The following is an 18,340-nucleotide window of genomic DNA, read 5'->3' on the forward strand; positions in this document are numbered from 1 at the left end:
ATTCTGCTTAAAATTGAGAGAAGAATTGAAATATTGAATAATATACAAGGTGTTCTATTTAAAAAAATGCAATTTTTATGTGCCGCGCCTTTATGAGCAACCCTGTGCAATTAAAATTATTACTGCCTACTAGACATTGAAGAACTCCAAAACTGTTGTATTAAACATATTTCGATATCTTGCATTTTTTTTTCTTTAATCGACAGTTTCCAGACTTATCAGGGACCTTGTATTTTTAAAAACCTGCTTGCCAAAAGTTCCCATTATTCAGGGTTTCCTCGGAGGGAAGGGCTCACATTTTAAGGCTTGCTTATACGTAACTTTTGCCGTGAGCCGGCCCTACGTGGCAATATGCTATAATTAACATTGTAGTACTATCATGTTAAAATTATAGGCATTTCCTCATTTTTTAATTATTCAACGCATAAAAGTAGCATATCTCAGAGCAATCACGCTAGACAAGTTTCGAATTAACATGCAAATTCGCATCCCTCTTGCATTTTATTTGATCGCTTTGGTTTTATGCAACCCTTTACGTGAGTACCTCCCATAAACTACACAAATCAGTCAAATTTCTCTTTCTTATTTTAAGCCGACATCTTGAAGAGGTGCAGAATAAATGACACGGGTTGCCTAGCATCAAGTGTTGAGTACGCCATTGCCAAAATGGGAAACGGTGAGCTTTGAGCTACAACAGGGCGGTAAAGATCCATTTACTTTTCTTGAATGCAGGTCTTCCGGAATTGCAAATGCCACCTATTGATCCGTTATCCTTAGAAGACCTAGTGGTACAAGCAAGTGATGGCCCCGTGAGCATGTACCAAAACTACTCCAACACCAAAATTAACCATTTGACGAAATTGACAGTGAACCAATTCAAGTATGTACAAAATGGTGACATCTTTTTGTATTCTGGCACTACTTGCAGGATAAATTTGGATCCATGCGAGATAAACTTAGAAACGTTTTATCCCAGCCTGTTCTGTAGTGGTGACTTCTTTATAAAAGGAGAACTGTTCGGTTTCGATATTAACGGAGGTGAAACAGCAAATGGCACTTCGAGTATGCAGTATTATTCTTTATTTATTTTTATTGTTTATTATTTATAGCGAATACTACCATCGGGGTCACTTTGACTTGTAATAGAAATAAAGACAATGGCAAAGAGTATATAAAAGTAACGGACGTGAAAGTTTTAGTAAATTGGGGAACCATGGTACTACACTATGGTAATGTTTTCAAAGATGACGAGCAACGCAATCGAGATCTGGATAAAAAAGTAAACGATAACTCGAATGACATTTTGGAAACTGCAAAAGGTGACTTTCAAGTTTTACTGGAATCTTTATTTGAAGATTGGTCCAACAAGGTGTTCTCTAAGTATGCTGTGAATGAGATTTTTGACATCAGTTAACTTTAACTATGCTTACTGTAGGTACTGAAAATTGTAAAACATAAGTTCGTTACAGTATTTTTAAACTTCGTTGCACCCTCGTGCATACAGTGGAAATTAATAAAAAAGAGATCAATGCATTCATTTTTTACTATTAATTAAACCAATTATAACCAAAATGAATAGATCTTGTACTTGAATTTTTTATGCCTGTGTAAGGTCGGGAAAGAATATCCCTACTGCAAAGACACTGCATGTCGTAAGAGGTGCGGAGTAATCAACAGCGGCCCAACCAACAAACCAGTTGATTTGGGAGTGGAGGTGTTTTAAGGTTTGCAGTATACATTTTGGGGTTAGTAGGAAGGAGAATATGATTGCGGCTTATTTTTTTTGGATTTTGCATTGTTTATTATACACATTGACGACTATCGGTATGGGTATGAGAGATCAGACACCAATCTTAAAAAAATAAGAAAAAAAGCATTAGGGTAGTATTTAAAACGACCCAACCGCCATATATGTTCTGTGGTTCCCTTTTCTCTTAGGCAGTAGGCACATAGCCTTGTTTCGCATTTAAAAAACAGAATAAATTACTCACCTTGGACTTTTAGTATTCAAAATAAAATCGTTTTTGTGCGATATATCGGAAGATGTCTGATCGACAAATGAAAAATCTCAGTGTAGGTCTCGATTTGACCCATTTTCAATAGGCTTGTTACATGTAGCATGTAGTAAATAACCAGTTTGAGTTGAGTTTGAGGTTTAGTATCATTTTTAAACTCAAGTTGTTTTCATATCAGGGAGAAACCACAAATGGAGACAGGTTGTGCATTGTAATAGAGTGGAGAATACTTAATTGTTGTATAAAAAATTGGAAAATCTTTCAACATTTTAACCAAGAAAAATTAAAGAAATTCGTCTCTGCAATACGAAAAAATTTAACGACTTCTAAATTATTAACTCGATGACCACGAACCTGAATATCATTCATAATTATAAAAGAAAACTCGTTTCCAAAGAGATACATTTATAATTGTTTAATTACTTATCCAAGTTTTCAAAACTTCCCATTTTTACAGAAAACTGGTTACCGGATAGCTTTCGCTCTGTGATATATGGATTAAGTAAGGCATCTTCACCCCTAATGCCTATGAAGCAGAAGCGCGGTTTTGTGAGTACCATTTCCGTTATGATTTATAAATGACGCAAATGATTCTCTTCCCTGAAGGTGATTTACATGTAATCACGAATTAAAGTGCAATATAGGTACGTATATAAACTTCTGCTTTGTAAACAAATGTGCACATCTAAAATGCAATTCCATTTGCAAATATGTGCACTTGTTGCACTTGGTGTAACTGGCATAACTTCATCAGCATCTTTACGTGAGTGCATTGCTGTAAATGTCATTATTAAAGTTTTTATGATTTTAGCGAGCATTTTCAAAAAATGCAAGCTGGAAGACGAATCCTGTCTGAAATCCAGTGCAGAATATGCGATAGCGAATTTAGGGAACGGTAAGCGGACAGGTTTGAGCTGAGTGCATATTGTGGCATCTATTATTGAAGGTTTAAAGGAGTTGGGTATTGATAGTATTGATCCCCTGCACGTAGGCACAACAGAGATACTGCCCAAACCCGGACCTATGAACATTTATCAACGATATGAAGATAACAAGGTGGGACATTTACCCAAATTGAATGTGAAGCAGTTTAGGTGGGTATGGTATCGATTGTACGTTCAAAACCTGAAATTCTCTTTACTAGAGTCAATTTGGATAAATGTGAAATGTCCTTGGAAACGTTCCATCCCGAGCTACGTCTATATGGCAATTACACTTTAAAAGGGAATCTCTTGGGTGAAGAAATCGACGCTCGAGGAGAAGGAAACGGAATCGTAGGTAAAGTAAAACACATTCTTGTTGTTCAACTTTATCTTACATACTCTTTTTAGGAAACGTAGGGCTGACCGTTACCATGATCTGCGAAAAATATACAAAGGACAATGAAGAGTATATGAGAGTGACCGATGTTAAAACTTCAATTGTCTGGGGCCAGCCCGTTTTAATTCAGTTGGGTGAGATTGTAAAAGGCAACGATGAATACAATAAAAAGGTCGATAATTTTTTGAACGAGAACTCCAAAACGTTTATCGAGACGTTCACTGACGAACTTCAAGACAATATATCCAATAGCGTTAAAGATATATCGAACAAAGTTTTTTCCAAATATTCGATAAAAGAAATATTTGATATTAACTGAATAAATTATTTTGATAGATACTTGTACTTCCTCGCTAAAAAGTTATGGGGTAATTTTTGGGGTGCCAAATCTGAATCTGAGGTTTGCTACGCGACATTCAAAATACCACATTTTATGATTTTTTGTGTACAACAACTTGGAAACTATCAACTTTTTTGCGTAACACAACGAAGTTGCGGTACCGCCTATATGCTCAATTTTTTTAAATGAAGCTATTGAAACGATTATTAAATTTGAGAGTGTAATTATTCTCATTTTGGCCACCCCTACCATGCACTTGACTTTTGTCGTACACGTTTCGTTGTTTTACTACAGACAAAAAAATCCTGGACTTCTTTCATCTATCACCTGACAACGGAACTACATGAGCATTTTTTTCTGTCTCGTAAATGTCTCAATAAGGTGCATTCCCGGTTGTAATAACTATCTATACTTTCTGCGTTTTCTGATTGTATATGATAAATTCAAAAACAATTCCGGTTGTGCTGGCAGGCAAATTGTATCAAACACTATTGGAATTACTAATAAGGTGATAAAGAGGATAAGGGGGATTCCTAATACCGCCCAGCACTACCCAACATAAACAATAGGCAACTTTCTTCCAAAGGTAATAACAATGGGGTCACCGGTTCGATACAGATTGCGTTCTTTCGTTCGTTTTACCAAACCCTACTCTTTGCCTTGCGTTTCAAATATCAAAATTAAAGAAGCGCCACACTTACTCCATCTAACTTAAATAATACTCTTATATGTGAAAAATAAGACACATTTCCCAATGGTGGTGTTTCGTTTTATTTCTTGTCAAATTTATAATTTTCCGATATATGTAATAAAGTGCGCCTCTAACATTCATGTACATGATCTTTTTGCCTCACCGAACATTATTCCTCTTTTACTATTCGTTTGATTGTTTTTTCTAGATTTTTAACTTTTTTTCCTAGTTGGTCTATTCGGTTATCACAGATCCACTAGTTACAACCGACTGTGAGAGTCGTGTAATCCGTTTTCGTTTATTTTCCTTGGTCTTTTTCTTCATTGGCATTGTTCTCTTTCCTCTTCTTTGTGAGATGGTTACGTAAATTTGATCTATTTTTGTTCTCGATTTATTTCTTTTATTTCCGTCATCAACTTTGCATTCCGCCCCATAAATGGTTGTAATGATGCGCCAAAATACTTTTGTTTCGTCCAACCTATGTGTTGAGACGCATTTTTCTATAAAATGTAGGTTTTCATATGTCGAAACTGTTTTCTTAAAAAATACGCGACTAACCCTGTATATCTTAATTTTGATATAAATACACTTGAAACGATATCATAAGTCATAAATATGTTTTTTGTTTACGCTTGGTAATGCGTTGAGACATTTTTCCAGGGAAATCGATACATAACCGACAATTTTACATGTATTTGTATAGGTTTTATAATGGATCTATGTACATTTCAACTAACAGGTGAAAATTATGACACCTTGTGTTTACAAGGTACCATCTGTGATGGATTTTTATGAAATGGTGCGGTTTGAAAGTTTATATTCCAAAATTACAAGCTGTCGTTTGGTCAGGATCCTTATAGAACATGATCCACCACTGGTAATCGTAAAAAAAATCGTCCAATACACAAGTGAGCACAATTGCGACATTCCTTTCCACCAAATCAACTCAATTAATTATTAACACAGAGTAATGTGATTATTTAAATTACACAATTTGTCAATGTTATTATAAATGCATATGCCTATCGTAACTACCTTGAAAACTCCCCACCCTCCTTCCCGTACAGGTACATACAAATGTCCGACGACGTTCCGTTGTCATAAAACACGAATACCTTGCCTTATTGGGAAAAGATATTTATCAGCCGGATCCAAGCACCAAATTTTGCGCCAAGTTTCCAGAGACCTTAACAAACAATTTCCGAAGGGTTATTACTTCGAGGGATCAGTGGGAATCCTTTTTATAAGAGTTCGAATTCCTGAAAATTGACATTTTGCCATTTTTCTCAGAAACTTAAATTTTTACAAAATTGTTTTCCCACTCAAATTTTATTCGTGAAAAGACCTTTGAAATGGTACCATTATTATATACCTTCCACTTTTTCGGTTGCTGATTAAACCGCAAGTTGTGCAAGGGTAAAAGTAACATGTATACTTTTAACGCGGATTTTCTGCATATTAACTGCGATTGCGTGCGTTTAACAACCATTATGGGGTTTGAGGAGAAACAATTTTGTAAAGTAAATTGTCAAACCTGATTCATTCGCAAACATACTTTGCATTGGTAGAAAATATTCAACTGTATTTAACTGAAATAGTTCAATGTATAATGAATCACTCTCGGGTGCTAAAAGAAAATGACTTGTATTTTATTAAACACTCTGTACAACTAAAATATATCGAACTATAGAAATTTCATGCGCGGGTCTAAATTCCACTGCACTCGGTGTCCACAAAAACTATAACTATGAAAAGTGGCCATAATCAGGGGGGGGGGCCTACATAATTTGCGCCTATGGGCCCCCCAAATCGCCGCTCCCCTCCCAACCAATTAAAAGCATTTTATATTTTTATTTTTTACTCATTACAGAAAAGTGTTAATACAATTTTCTTTCTCCTAATCTGCTCAGATTGATTTAAATGGTAGTAAAAACCTTTGTCATATTGATTATGAGATTTATAAACTGTTATTGAAACAAAGTATAATATCTCTAACCACTGAATAGTATCTCAGAGAATTCAGAGAATCTAACGATTACGTGATGTTATTAAGCCCCCCCAGGTACGATCGATAATTAATTAAGCGTTTTAAATAATAAATTGCGGGAGAAGCCCTAAATTTTACACAATCTTAGTACAAAGTTGACATAATTTCGTCGAAATGTGAGGTTATGTTACTGCATATTTCATGATTACTTTTAACTTCAATTTCTTAAGAGGTTATGATATTTTTCCACGATAATACTGTGGAATTATTTCCCAAATTTAATTTTTTTGCTGCCCCCACAAATTTGCCGATATGGGCCCGGGCCCATATGACCTCGTGCTAAATCCGGCCCTGGGCATAATATGACGCGATTAAACGACAACGTTTAATGTTTGAGAACCATAAGTTTTAGATGCCTTCTGGTCACGGCTTTCAATCCAAATGGAAATTATTTTATTACATACTTCTCACTAACTGATTCTTTAATATGGCAATACATGGCTTTACAGCTGTAGTCTGCACGGACCGGCCACAGAATTCTCTGGTGAAGTTCCGCCGTGGAAATTTTCAACCTTCTTGCTTTCTTCCTTGGAAATTCTGTGAAAATCTTCGTCCGCAGCTTGACGGTAACTCTATGGAGATGATTTCTCGCTCGTGGCTTAATTTCTTTCGTGACTGAAAATTTTACGACTTTACTTTACGACTGACATAGATTTTGCACTGCATGACATCGTTGAACGAAATTCAACGAATGATGCTTTCCCACTATTCCCACTTGTTAGTAGAATCTGACCCAATTCCAAAGCCTCGTTTTTCGGGCGATAGAGGTAGCTCATGGTATTCTCAAAAGAGGTGAGGCTGTTCGATTCAACCAATGACAGTAATAGGGGGTTTACACGGGTCGATTTTGGCCGTACGACAACGCCGCACGGCAAAAATCGACCGTCTAAATGTCAATTCGGCTAGGCCGTAAGCATTCCAAAGTAGACTAGCATCCGACTTTGGCCGTGCGAGGACGGGCAGCATGCGGCTGGTGACTAAAATCGACCGTGAAAATGGTCAGCTGCAGACGATCGCCCGCCGCATAAAGTTGTGTTTTTGGCTTATTCGCTTGCGATTTTAGTCAACTGTGTAAATGGGTTGGCGATGCGGCTTTGTGAGGAAATTTGTGAAGCGACGGCGAAAATTGACTCATGTAAATGCCCCATAAGTCCCTATAACTATATGACAGCAAATAATCTGATTCAAAAACGAATTCATATGCCTGTGATTTGAATCAAAGTGTGAAGCTGTTATAATTTTTGTTTTGGAAACGGTTTTATAAAAATTACATTTCTAGTTTTTGACTACCGACATTCATTTGAACATGGAGAATCATCTCCTTGGAACAAATTTTGCGTGATCATAACTTTTGCAAGCTCCAATGTATGCGTTGAATGGTAAGTGACAAAGTTCAGGTTTAGTAATAACTAATAAAGCTCTTCAGAACAGCGACTCCACTCAACTAATTACCTAGTGACAACTTATGTGTATAGTGCTATATAATAGTCAGCGGAAAATGCTACCTACATCCGAAGAAACCAAAGCCCTTTTGGGCTATAATCCTGACTTATCCGCACAGGAACTGGAAGATGCAGAACGGCAGGCAATGGATACTTCAAAAACTATATACGATTTGAAAACAGAAATTGCATTACTATTGAAGGTGGGTACTTAAACGAAATACACTGTCAGGTAAAAAGCACAAAGCCCGCAGAAAGAAAAAATGACCGAATTAGAAACCAAACAATTAGAGGAGAAGAACAAACAATTAAGCGACCAGTTGAGCATATTTGACGCAAAAACCGACAAAATTCGCTTTCTTATCGACCAGGCCAGTCGATTTCAGGATTTGATATCGCCGAGACCTCGAGAAAACTTTAACGAAGACATGCTACCGAAAGTGATTGTATGTGGAATAGCCGAAAATAATATTCCAAGAATCATCGTTTGTGACGACAAGAGAAGATCTAGAAATTACGCCAGTACATCCAGCTTTCCCGTGCCACAAACTGTAATTTGTGTCTCTCTATTGGGTATCGCTATCTAACTTGTCGCTTTCAGAGAGTACTACCGCAGCTGGCTAAGAAACTCAGCGAAAGTTATGCCATACAAAAACGGCTAGCTGAGGAAGATGCGGATTTAAAAAATAAAAAGCTCAATTGATTTTTGCAATAAGGGTGACACAAGTGTAAAAGTGGATAATTTTGATTAACGCACACAAAAGGCAGCTGGCGATTAAAATTTGAAAGTGATGTTATTACTCTATGCATACTTTAATTTTGTAGATAATGGCAACTGGTATTGACGCAAGTAATGCCAGTTTCATGTAGCATCACTGATTTTGATCGCCAGTGTGTTCCGTTTGGTATTTTATGTAAAAAATGGCCCATTTTTATCACGTATATTAAAACCGTTTCAATTAAATTCGTACAAGTTGTTTTACATGTAACCAAATTTACCAGCCGGAAATCAAAGCGTCTATTCTTCCGAAGAGCTCTTCTTAAGTGGCTTGCAGGATCCTTTCGCCCCCTTTGCCAAGTTTCCTCTCCAGCACTTTCTTTCATGTTTAAGTTTACTCGCATGTTTCGTTCATATTTTCCTTAAGTTCCTCCCAAAATCCGAATCATAACTCCTTACGCTTCTTTCAATTTCATCGTAAGCCTCTCTCAAATTGCTCTCAGGTTTCCCGCAAGTTCCTCCATACGCTTCCCAGTTATTTTGTCGGTTCCATTACCATTAAATTCCTTGTAAGATGCCATCAAGTCTACTTAAAATTCATTGTTCCTCTAATGTGGGGATTTGGGTACATGAAAAATACGAACCGAGTTACCACAGACGTTCATTATCTGCCATGTGGCACATAATGTACTCTACAAGCTAAGCTTGTTAGCTTGTAGAGTTCTATAACGCGGAAATTTGATGGTGATTTGACAACCTCTGACATCGTTTATTATACAGGACGACAAAGGAATGTTTTCACGATTGAGTGAATTAAATTTCACGAGATGGTTAGTTTCCCTTTATCGTCGTGTGTAATACAAAACTGTATTTTATAGCAGAAGTCATAGAAATCATTATAAAACTTTTGAAAATTCTCTAGGTATTTAGTATATACGTCCAAAATATCAAGCTTAGGTTCTCCCGTCGTTTCCATGGAAGCCATATTGTATTCTGTTCTGAACTTCATTTTATATCGTAGTCCGCGTCCCATTTTTAATAAGAATGACAGATGTCATTGGAATGCACAATAATTTATTTCACTGTATCTATCCTTGTTAAATTAAGACCACTACCCTTACGGTTAAAAAGACACTTGGCCTACTGATTCAAACCTACTAAAATGTAAATTTAACATCTCCTATAAAATAAAACTAGGTATATATTAGTATTAATGTGTCAGTTTTGGCAGGAGTCTGGTAAAGTAACAAGCGAGGCAGGAAAGGTAGTCAGATTTAATGTTAGTGCCACTGTCACTGAAATGTCCTAGGGATGAAAATGAAGGTTTTACCACGATTTCGAAAAAAAATATATCAAAGTTACCAAGTTACCATACATCTAAACTAAACAAAATAGATTTCCTTTTATGAAGTTAACCCGACAGAATCTAACATCTGTTGCCTTTACCAATGAATTCTATACTGAAAAATAAGTACAGTTTGCGACTACTTGCATCCCTATATATCTAAAATGAACGGATTTCTTGAAAGTTGATCAAATCGAAAGTTTGCGACCAACGTAACTGGTATAACTTTAAATGAAGTTTGATTTAAGAGAACCACCGAGAAACAAATGCTGCTGTATCTGTAATCTGTATCACTATTTCACCATCTATAGCTTTATTTTATTATATTATTTATGTATTTATTATATTAATTTATTTTCGATCATCATCACTGTTGACTAATTTCACCAATTTTTATTGCATGTTTATTGTTTATCCTCCTTGACTACTCTGTTTATTAACAATCCTGGTGCGTTTATAATTGCTGTCTGTTTGTCTGTCCGTCCGTCTGTCTTCCTGTATAGAAACCTTCGATTGCTTTGAAAATTGGTACACATGGTCTTAAGGATATAACAAAGGTCGCTATTGTTTTTTAGCTACGTAGAATGCGCTTTTATTTTCATCATTTGCCCAAGGACTGGTATTGTGCTATGCTCACCATGGTCGCTGAGGAGAACACGACCTTGGTTGCTTATGCAATCACCCGGTATGCTTAGAATCAGAAAAAACACCTACACTGGCATTGACTTACTATAAAGTACTATTATAATAGGTACCTAGATACCTAAGTAACTCAGTAAACTTGCAGGGGAAGGAAAACATCTAACAACCTTCGATACTGATAGATCTCGATGAGCATATGGGTATCTACTCGTTTGAAAATTATAATTTTTAGATATTTTTTGTGTATTTTGAAAAATGACGTTTCTTCGAAGCGCCATATCTCGGTAATTGACATACCTACACAAATCCTTTAGTCAACATTTTTGGAAATTTAGTGCTCTATAGATGTAGGTAGATGCTTTTGTCGTAGGAAAAAATTATTGAGAAAAATCGCGAAGACAGTCAAACATTTTGCAGTCCCCCTCTTTTCGCAAAGGGTCTCAAGGTTGAAAACTTGAGAAAATGTTAAAAAACCATCCCTAAACAACATCCCAAAAATTCCTTAACTTCCGACCTTTTGCTATCTGATACTATCTGTCGGCTGGACTAAGGCAGCGATGTCAAACCTTCGCCAATCGATTTCTACGAGTTGAAGGAACAGTGGTATTGAATAAGAGCAGAAAAAAGTCGAGTTTCCGAATGCAAGCTGAGTAAAAAAAATTCTCCTACTGAAAATCGTATGCGATTCACCGTACGGTTACTTATCAAAATCTATATGTTATTTACCATCCTTGGAGAATATTAATTGTTTTTAAAATTTATAATAAAGTCATTGTGTAGAATTGAGTATTAGGGCATTATATACTCCCATATTCAAAACAAAGCGTATGATAATTAGTATAATGAGTGATGACCATAAAATATGGTACAAGAACCAGAATGTGCATCTAAACATTAATTATTAAATTTCGTTTCATTGTTACTGTCACTAATCCCTCAAGATTACTTTTGCACAAAATTTTGCTCCTACTATGCATGCATGTGCAAGAATATTAAACAAACATTTATTGTCTGAATAATAAATAAAATACAAAATAATTTTGAACATTTCTATTTACTACTTACAAATCTTTATTTATGTATTTTAGAATGACCTTTATTTTCCTAAAAAATAAGAGCTGTCCGCTAGTACAGTTATTACAATAAATTACTTGTCCTTCAAATTTGTATAATATTAATAATATACTATGGGCAGAAGATTACGTTATCCTCCTTATTGTTTTCCACGTACCAAATTAAATTTCCAAACTTTGTTGGGCCCAATTTCGACAACGTAAAGCGACGATGTGTTGGGCGACGCCGCTATAGCGTGCGGATTTTGAAATTTCTGTAAACAAAAAATGCGACAATTACTTTCGAATATACATACATTGACAGTGTTTACATTTAGCACGAAAGTTCTAAGTGTGGAAAATTGTTAAACTGTGTCACTTCTTAGTTTATTTTTCGAATGTATGTTTACTGGACTTATTTTCATATATCACGACTGTGAAAGTTGCTTAAGTAGCAATTTTGAGACACTGTTACATAAGGAATCTGATTTTCGTTAATATATGTATGTCAGATTTATATGTTTTTATGTTAATTCGATGTAAAGCATGTGAAACCCGGCAGAGATTTTTTTTTTAATAAAAGGGTCAATCAAGATGGCAGCAATACATGAAAGATCTGTACAACGCCAGCAAACAGCCATTAGAAATGTAGGTGGATGCAGAAAGTGATGTGGGTACTTCTGTAGCAGAGATAGTTGCTTATGATGGATGGCTAGGCTGCAAGAGTATAGACAGCATGTCAGTGGATCTTTTGAAATGAAAGAAGGGTTGAAAGAGTTGACTGCTTGATGTATTATCCTCCAAATATACACAAGAACCGCAATTACGGTGGTCAAAATAACTGGAAAAAGATGCTTGGAGAAAGGGAGAAGTTTGAAAGTGTGTTTTGTTGACATGTAGAAGGTACTTAGTCTTGGAGGGAGAGGAATAACTTCTATTAGGTTTTCTGACGAGAGTAGTGTGCAGGAACTGAAAGAAATGTTGCAATAACTTCAGACGGTGGAAGGTAAATGCGAAGAGGAACACCAAAAAGGGGAACGTGATGGGTATCGGTAAACAAGAAAATGTAGTTTGCGTAAGAAGAAAGAAGTACGTAGAATCCATCACCTACAGAAAGTGCACGTGCGCGTTGGTAGTCCGTTGCAATAGCATTTTAATGGTGTAAAAGGCTAAAAATGAAACTAAATCATCGACCCTACCAGATGTAGGCTACGAAACGATACACAATGGTAGAATGTGAAAGAAAAAGGTATTGCAAAACACACTGAGGGTTAGGCAGCCCATAATACGTAACGTCGTCACTGGAATTGAACATGCAAACGCAATTCATCTCCATCTTTGAATATAAAATATTTTATATTCAAAGTCTATATACAATTTCAATTTGTGTACATTTACCCCTTACCCACCTCAAATGGACCCCAATCCCCGATCACTGTTTCATTTTCGGCGCTAATAATAAATCCCTGGACCGGAAGCTGCATATCGAAAGGTAATGATGGTCCATTAACTGCATAAATAATTTCACCTGCAATGAAAATATATTATCGCAGTTAAGTCAATTTAGGTAAATTTAGGTCAATTTCTGTAGACGAATTTACCTACCTACTGCCGCTATTCCAAAAATTCGACCCATATCTGGAGTTTGAATTGTAAGCGGCTGCGTCAAAGATCTCTCACTAAGCTCTGCAGAAGGACAAACCACTCTTTTATTTTCTCTATCGGCGACACAAATTCGGTCCAAAGACTCTATTAACGCCGTATGATGAGGAACGGACAGAGAGAGACATTCTAAAAAAATCAGTTTATGTAAGCTCCACTATCTCTCTGTTAAACAATGAACCATTTCCACTGGGTATTGTTCTCATAAGACGCCCCAACGCCGTAAACTTTAAAATTCGGCTGTTGCAGTAACCGTCGGCGATGAATATTTCACCGGTGGAAGCAACAGCAACTGAGGTCGGTTTGCAAAGGTGATCTTTGTCGTCTCCCGGTTCGAAATTCTGTCCAAAAATCAACTGCGGTTCGTCCATGTCGGGGCAAAACTAAATTCAATTGCAAATGTAAATTGTCATGCTATTGCCGACTTACCTTGAACGCCTGATGTCTGGCCACGTCTGTTATCCACATGTTGTTGTGGTGGTCGATTGTAAGTCCGTGTGGCATGTAGAATATGTCTTTTCCCCATTTTTTCAGGACGCGTCCAGTTTGAGGGTCTAGGGTTAAAACCGTGTGAGAAGTTATTGGTCCCAATTTTTGGTGGCGGTAGTTATTATTGTAATCAAAGGTACTAGAAGAGAAGAAACGGTGATTAGTAGGTGAGACTATAATGTATTTACATTGGATTAAATATAACAAGGAAGATTGTAGTGTAAATGTTACGGACGGAATATTTCCAAGGGAGAATCTAACGGTTAGGATACTCTTCTGTATTGTAACAGTTCCTGAGAAGAAATGCTCCGGAGTAAAATGCTCACCTTCTGATTTCCGGGAGAGCACTACTCCATGAGTGTGAGAGCAAAGATGGTAGGAAACAATTCATGTTAAGGCTAGGTACCTGGAATACAAGAACAATGATCAGAAAAGGAAAACTAGAAAATATAATGGAAGAGTTTGGCGCAGGAGACTACAAAATGGTTTACAAAGGAGGACAGAAAAAAGAAGCAGAAGTAGCAATTTTGTTCAAAAAGAAGTTGTACCAAAACATTACCAAGATAATTCCAGACAGTGTTAGCGATCAAAGTGATGAGTTGGCCGGTAGACACTCTTATAATTCAAGTCTACGTACCAAAATCAGACGACGAGATGGGGAAAAATATTGACTGATATATACAGAGTGTGTTGCAATTTAAAAAATACCAACCTTGGGTCAAATTGCAGAAACGGTGGTCCAAAAAATCTTTTTACTACTCCACTGGATTCTATGTAAAAGCGTCTAAAAAAACAGTGTTTGCCCTTTTTCTATCTTACATGGGTAGTAAGATATGATAACATCCTAAAAGTCAAACTTTCCATGATTCTACTCGTATTTGTGGTATTAAAAATATCATAAAAAGGTGTCACAGGGTCGCGAAAACCGTAAGTTTCTATCTTTAAAAGCAGCTGAGATACACCGTTGTCTCAACCAAAATAGGACACACGGTACTCTTCAAATTACTTTTACGTTGACTTCTTCTTTTTCTTGGATTTCTTCTTAAATCAAGTTCATCTCAAGCTTCTTCTTACGTTCCATCAAGTCTTCCTAAAACTCCTATCAGTACTGCTGAAATTTCTTTCACGTTCCTCTCAATTTTCTCGCAAGATTCTTTCAAGATTCTCTTAAGTTCGTTTCAAGTTTTCAAATTCCTTTCATGTTTTACCGAAACCTACTTAATTTCTCTTGAAACGTCCCTTTGTTCCTCTGAAGCTCTCTTCACAAGTTCCTGCCGAGTTTTCCAATTACTCGGAATGTCCATCCTCGCTTGCGTTAAGTTCCTCTCCAGTTGCTATTAAATTTGTAATTAAGTGGGACTCAATTTGCATAGATTTTCGCTTCTTGAAAGAATTTTAATGACACAGGCCCAGGAAGCCATTTAAATTTTTCAGGAGATGAAATGAATGATTTGAGAGTGAAGTGAAAGTGAGTGAATTTGAAACCGACTTTTATACAAATTTGAAGTTTCGAGCATTAAGTTGGTTTAATAGAGGATGCATGTTTTAATTGATACATCTTATATAATTGCATACATATTTTGCTTCTCATTAAAATTTCTTAACATTATTAAAGGGCGATAGCCGATATCTGATGTTATAATTATTACAAAAACTATTACCTTCGTTATTACCTTTTTTGAAATGCGAAATGTTTCTTTATTTGTGTCAGTCGTTTGACGATACAATTGAATTATAAATGCGATTTAAACAAGAATAATATGATTTTTTTAATATGAACAAAGTTGAGTTTTTCTCAAATTCGTTACCAGTTCCCGAATTCCCCCTCATATCTCCTGCAACATTCCCTTAAGTTTCCTTCAAATTCTCCTCAAATTTATGTCAAATCCGTTTCAATTTCTCAAAATCTTTCTATGTTGCGCTCTCAAGGTACCTACTCCAAGTTATATTTTTTATATTTAGATTTTTTTGTGAATATAAGATGCACTACGAATGCATTGGTTTCTCAATCATCAATAAAATAGTGTTGCCCAGAGTGGTTGAAGCAGGTCTACTACAAATTATTATCTGGTTTTGTATACATACACCCTCAGGATTTAAAGACACACTTTGTTCCCTTGATAATATTATACTAATATTTCACAATTTTTTTTGTTTCAAATATAATTACTTAGTAATTGACAAAAATAAGGTGGAGGAAAATTTGTAATAGAAAATTTTTCAGTTTAGATATAAACCTATGCTCGATCGAAAATTCACTCATTCCAGGATTTTGTAAGTGTAGTCTTTCACTTTTCGAATAACTTTAATTTAAAAAAATTACTCTTATGTTTGAAGGAATTTACTATGTTATAGTATATTATTATACGAGCATGTTATGACGCTTATTATTCACGAGGTTGACGTTTGCGACGCGAGCGAGCTTGCGAGCGAGTGGAGCAAGGAAACCGAGTGAATAAGAGCCATAACATGCGAGTGTAATACTATACTTTATCTACGACTATTACTTCAATTAGATTAATATTTTATTAGCATTTACATTACAATAAATAAGCAAAAATAACTGAAATGAAAACAAAGTAAGCAGGATTTGATTCTAAATGAAAGATTTCTTATTAACGTCGAATTATGGCGAAGTAAGTTCTGTAGTAGATCTTGAAAAATTAACATGGTACCGTAATTAACAAATTTTATAGAATTTGGTTGCAAGTTTGTTTGAGCATGGGTCCCAAAATGTGCATTTGCATTTAATACGTTAGTACTACAAGATGTTCCGGATGATGATGCTGCAGGTTGTGGAGCGATATTGGAAGTAGAAATCACAGAGCTTGAAATTTTTTTAGCGGTATCCAACTTATTTGTCAAGGAAGTATCAACGTATCCTTCGGTTACGGCTGTTGACTTCCAGCCACCGTGTCTTTTCAAAGCCATGATATCTCCACCAGCATCAATTAGAATTGTTGCGGATGTTCTTCGGAAACAGTGACCGGTGTATAAATCAGTGTTCGTAAATCTCAAAAAGGTAGCAATGTCTTTGGGCATTTTCGCAAATTTGTTAATTCCAATTTTTTGGCTTGTGCATTTTCCCTTTTGAAAATTTAAAAAAAGAAGGGGGATTGAACGGTAGGTGGGCGCAATTTCGCATATTTGTTGTATATATCAAAGAATTGAACCGTAACTGTAAACGTTCGGAGAATTTTAGTTTTAGTTTTAGGTATTGTGATAATAACTCCCCCTTCAAAATCCTTAATATCCTCAACTTTCATGTCACTTAACTCACAATGCTCACAGTCTCCATTCCATAAACTTTCCATATACGTGTTCGTACTTCGTTCGAGACTTTTCGGGCAATAAATTTGAACACACTTCTTCTGCCTGTTGCAATAACCTCAGGAGGTGTATCCACGGCCACGAGTTCATTATTTTTGTGCTCACTATCGAGGTCCATTCCTAACTTATGAATAAACTAACGGAAAAATACTAGCGAGAATGATTGTCACGATAATTGACATTTTCATGTTTTGTTTTCAAGGAGCGCGCTATTTTGGAACCATTGAGTTATGAATATTATTCAATGGTTTGCAACCAATCATAGCCCAAGTGAGATTCCATAACTGCATAGCAATTAATTATGGGTAGCATTATTTTTAGAAATAGAGGCATATTATAAGCGCATAATTTAATGGTCGTAGATAAACATATTTTAGCATGCGTGATTAGGTATGAAAATTTCACACATATGAATAATTTAATTTGAAAATCTTATCTACATGTTGCGGTTTCAGGTAAAATTTTATAGGTACATACATAATATGTCATGAAAGTGAGTCCCCCTGACTTGGAGGCATTAAAGATATACTCGGACGCTGCGCGTCCTCGTACTTTTCAATAAGCCTACGCGTCATGTAAACGACCACTTTCATGACTTATTATGTAAATAACTATTCTCTTTAATTGTGTATTACGTGCCTCGTGCATAATTCGATATTGTCGACTTTCACTTTCTCAAAAGGGAGCCATCTATCAGGCGCAAGCACTTTTCAACTGCCTTCCAATGGATGTCAAAGCCTTACCGCCTTCTAAATTTAAATCTACAGTGAAACATTTCCTTCTGCAGAACGCGTTCTACTCTTGTAACGAATTTATTGACACCATAAAGGCATCCAATTTTAAACCTATGTGTTAATACTTGTGTCGTCTTGTGATCTTGTTATATATGTCGTAGTCTTTTAGTGAAATCCGTCATTTCACGAAACGCCTAGTCCGAGGCCTAGTCATTTAGTGAAACGCTGAAAATTTGTACGTGTGGGGTAATTTCCCTTCCCCTTCTAGATCGATAAGGATACCATTTATCGATCTCTAATGGGAAGGGAATCCAATCGCTTGGTCCTGGAAAGTAAACTGTTCCACAGTTTCATATAAATGACTAGGCGTTTCGTGAAATGACGGATTTCACTAAAAGACTACGACATATACACTGTTTGTAATTTTATGTTTCTATGTTTTGACGACGGTAAGAGCTTTGCACATCAGCAAAAAAAATAAATAAAAAGAAAAAATATTAAAAAATAATATTT

General features: G+C 36.0%; 4 protein-coding genes across 5 annotated transcripts; 3 read left to right on the forward strand and 1 right to left on the reverse strand.

Moving 5' to 3' along the window:
- Positions 1–400: 400 nt before the first annotated feature.
- Positions 401–1,518, forward strand: LOC116164941 (protein takeout-like). The gene is made up of 5 exons (XM_031479202.1): positions 401–536; positions 593–676; positions 733–880; positions 929–1,062; positions 1,110–1,518. Exons 1-5 carry the CDS (start codon positions 476–478, stop codon positions 1,412–1,414), a joined length of 732 nt encoding a protein of 243 aa, XP_031335062.1. The 5' UTR covers positions 401–475; the 3' UTR covers positions 1,415–1,518.
- Positions 1,519–2,669: 1,151 nt separating this feature from the next.
- LOC116164580 (circadian clock-controlled protein-like) lies at positions 2,670–3,674 on the forward strand. The gene is made up of 5 exons (XM_031478773.1): positions 2,670–2,778; positions 2,827–2,910; positions 2,962–3,109; positions 3,160–3,293; positions 3,347–3,674. The coding sequence occupies exons 1-5, from the start codon at positions 2,691–2,693 to the stop codon at positions 3,652–3,654; spliced, it is 762 nt and encodes a 253-aa protein (XP_031334633.1). The 5' UTR covers positions 2,670–2,690; the 3' UTR covers positions 3,655–3,674.
- A 3,957-nt stretch (positions 3,675–7,631) lies between these two features.
- LOC116164770 lies at positions 7,632–8,809 on the forward strand. 2 transcript variants are annotated; one of them, XR_004143986.1, is made up of 4 exons: positions 7,632–7,792; positions 7,840–8,058; positions 8,103–8,406; positions 8,457–8,809. XR_004143986.1 is itself a non-coding variant. In XM_031478992.1 (4 exons), exons 2-4 carry the CDS (start codon positions 7,879–7,881, stop codon positions 8,556–8,558), a joined length of 579 nt encoding a protein of 192 aa, XP_031334852.1. In that variant the 5' UTR covers positions 7,632–7,792; positions 7,840–7,878; the 3' UTR covers positions 8,559–8,809. The 2 variants fall into 2 exon arrangements, 1 of the variants encoding a protein (XP_031334852.1); XM_031478992.1 differs by having other exon boundaries at positions 8,110–8,406.
- A 2,911-nt stretch (positions 8,810–11,720) lies between these two features.
- On the reverse strand, positions 11,721–14,147 carry LOC116164887 (peptidyl-alpha-hydroxyglycine alpha-amidating lyase 2-like; the record flags this gene model as incomplete). The annotated part of the gene is made up of 5 exons (XM_031479136.1): positions 11,721–11,887; positions 13,022–13,140; positions 13,218–13,403; positions 13,456–13,657; positions 13,704–14,147. Coding segments are annotated over 5 exons (1,065 nt in total), but the record flags the coding sequence as incomplete, so codon positions are not given.
- Between the last annotated feature and the right edge of the window lie 4,193 nt (positions 14,148–18,340).

Source organism: Photinus pyralis, unplaced genomic scaffold (genome assembly GCF_008802855.1).
Source record: "Photinus pyralis isolate 1611_PpyrPB1 unplaced genomic scaffold, Ppyr1.3 Ppyr1.4_LG2, whole genome shotgun sequence".
NCBI lineage: Eukaryota > Metazoa > Arthropoda > Insecta > Coleoptera > Lampyridae > Photinus > Photinus pyralis.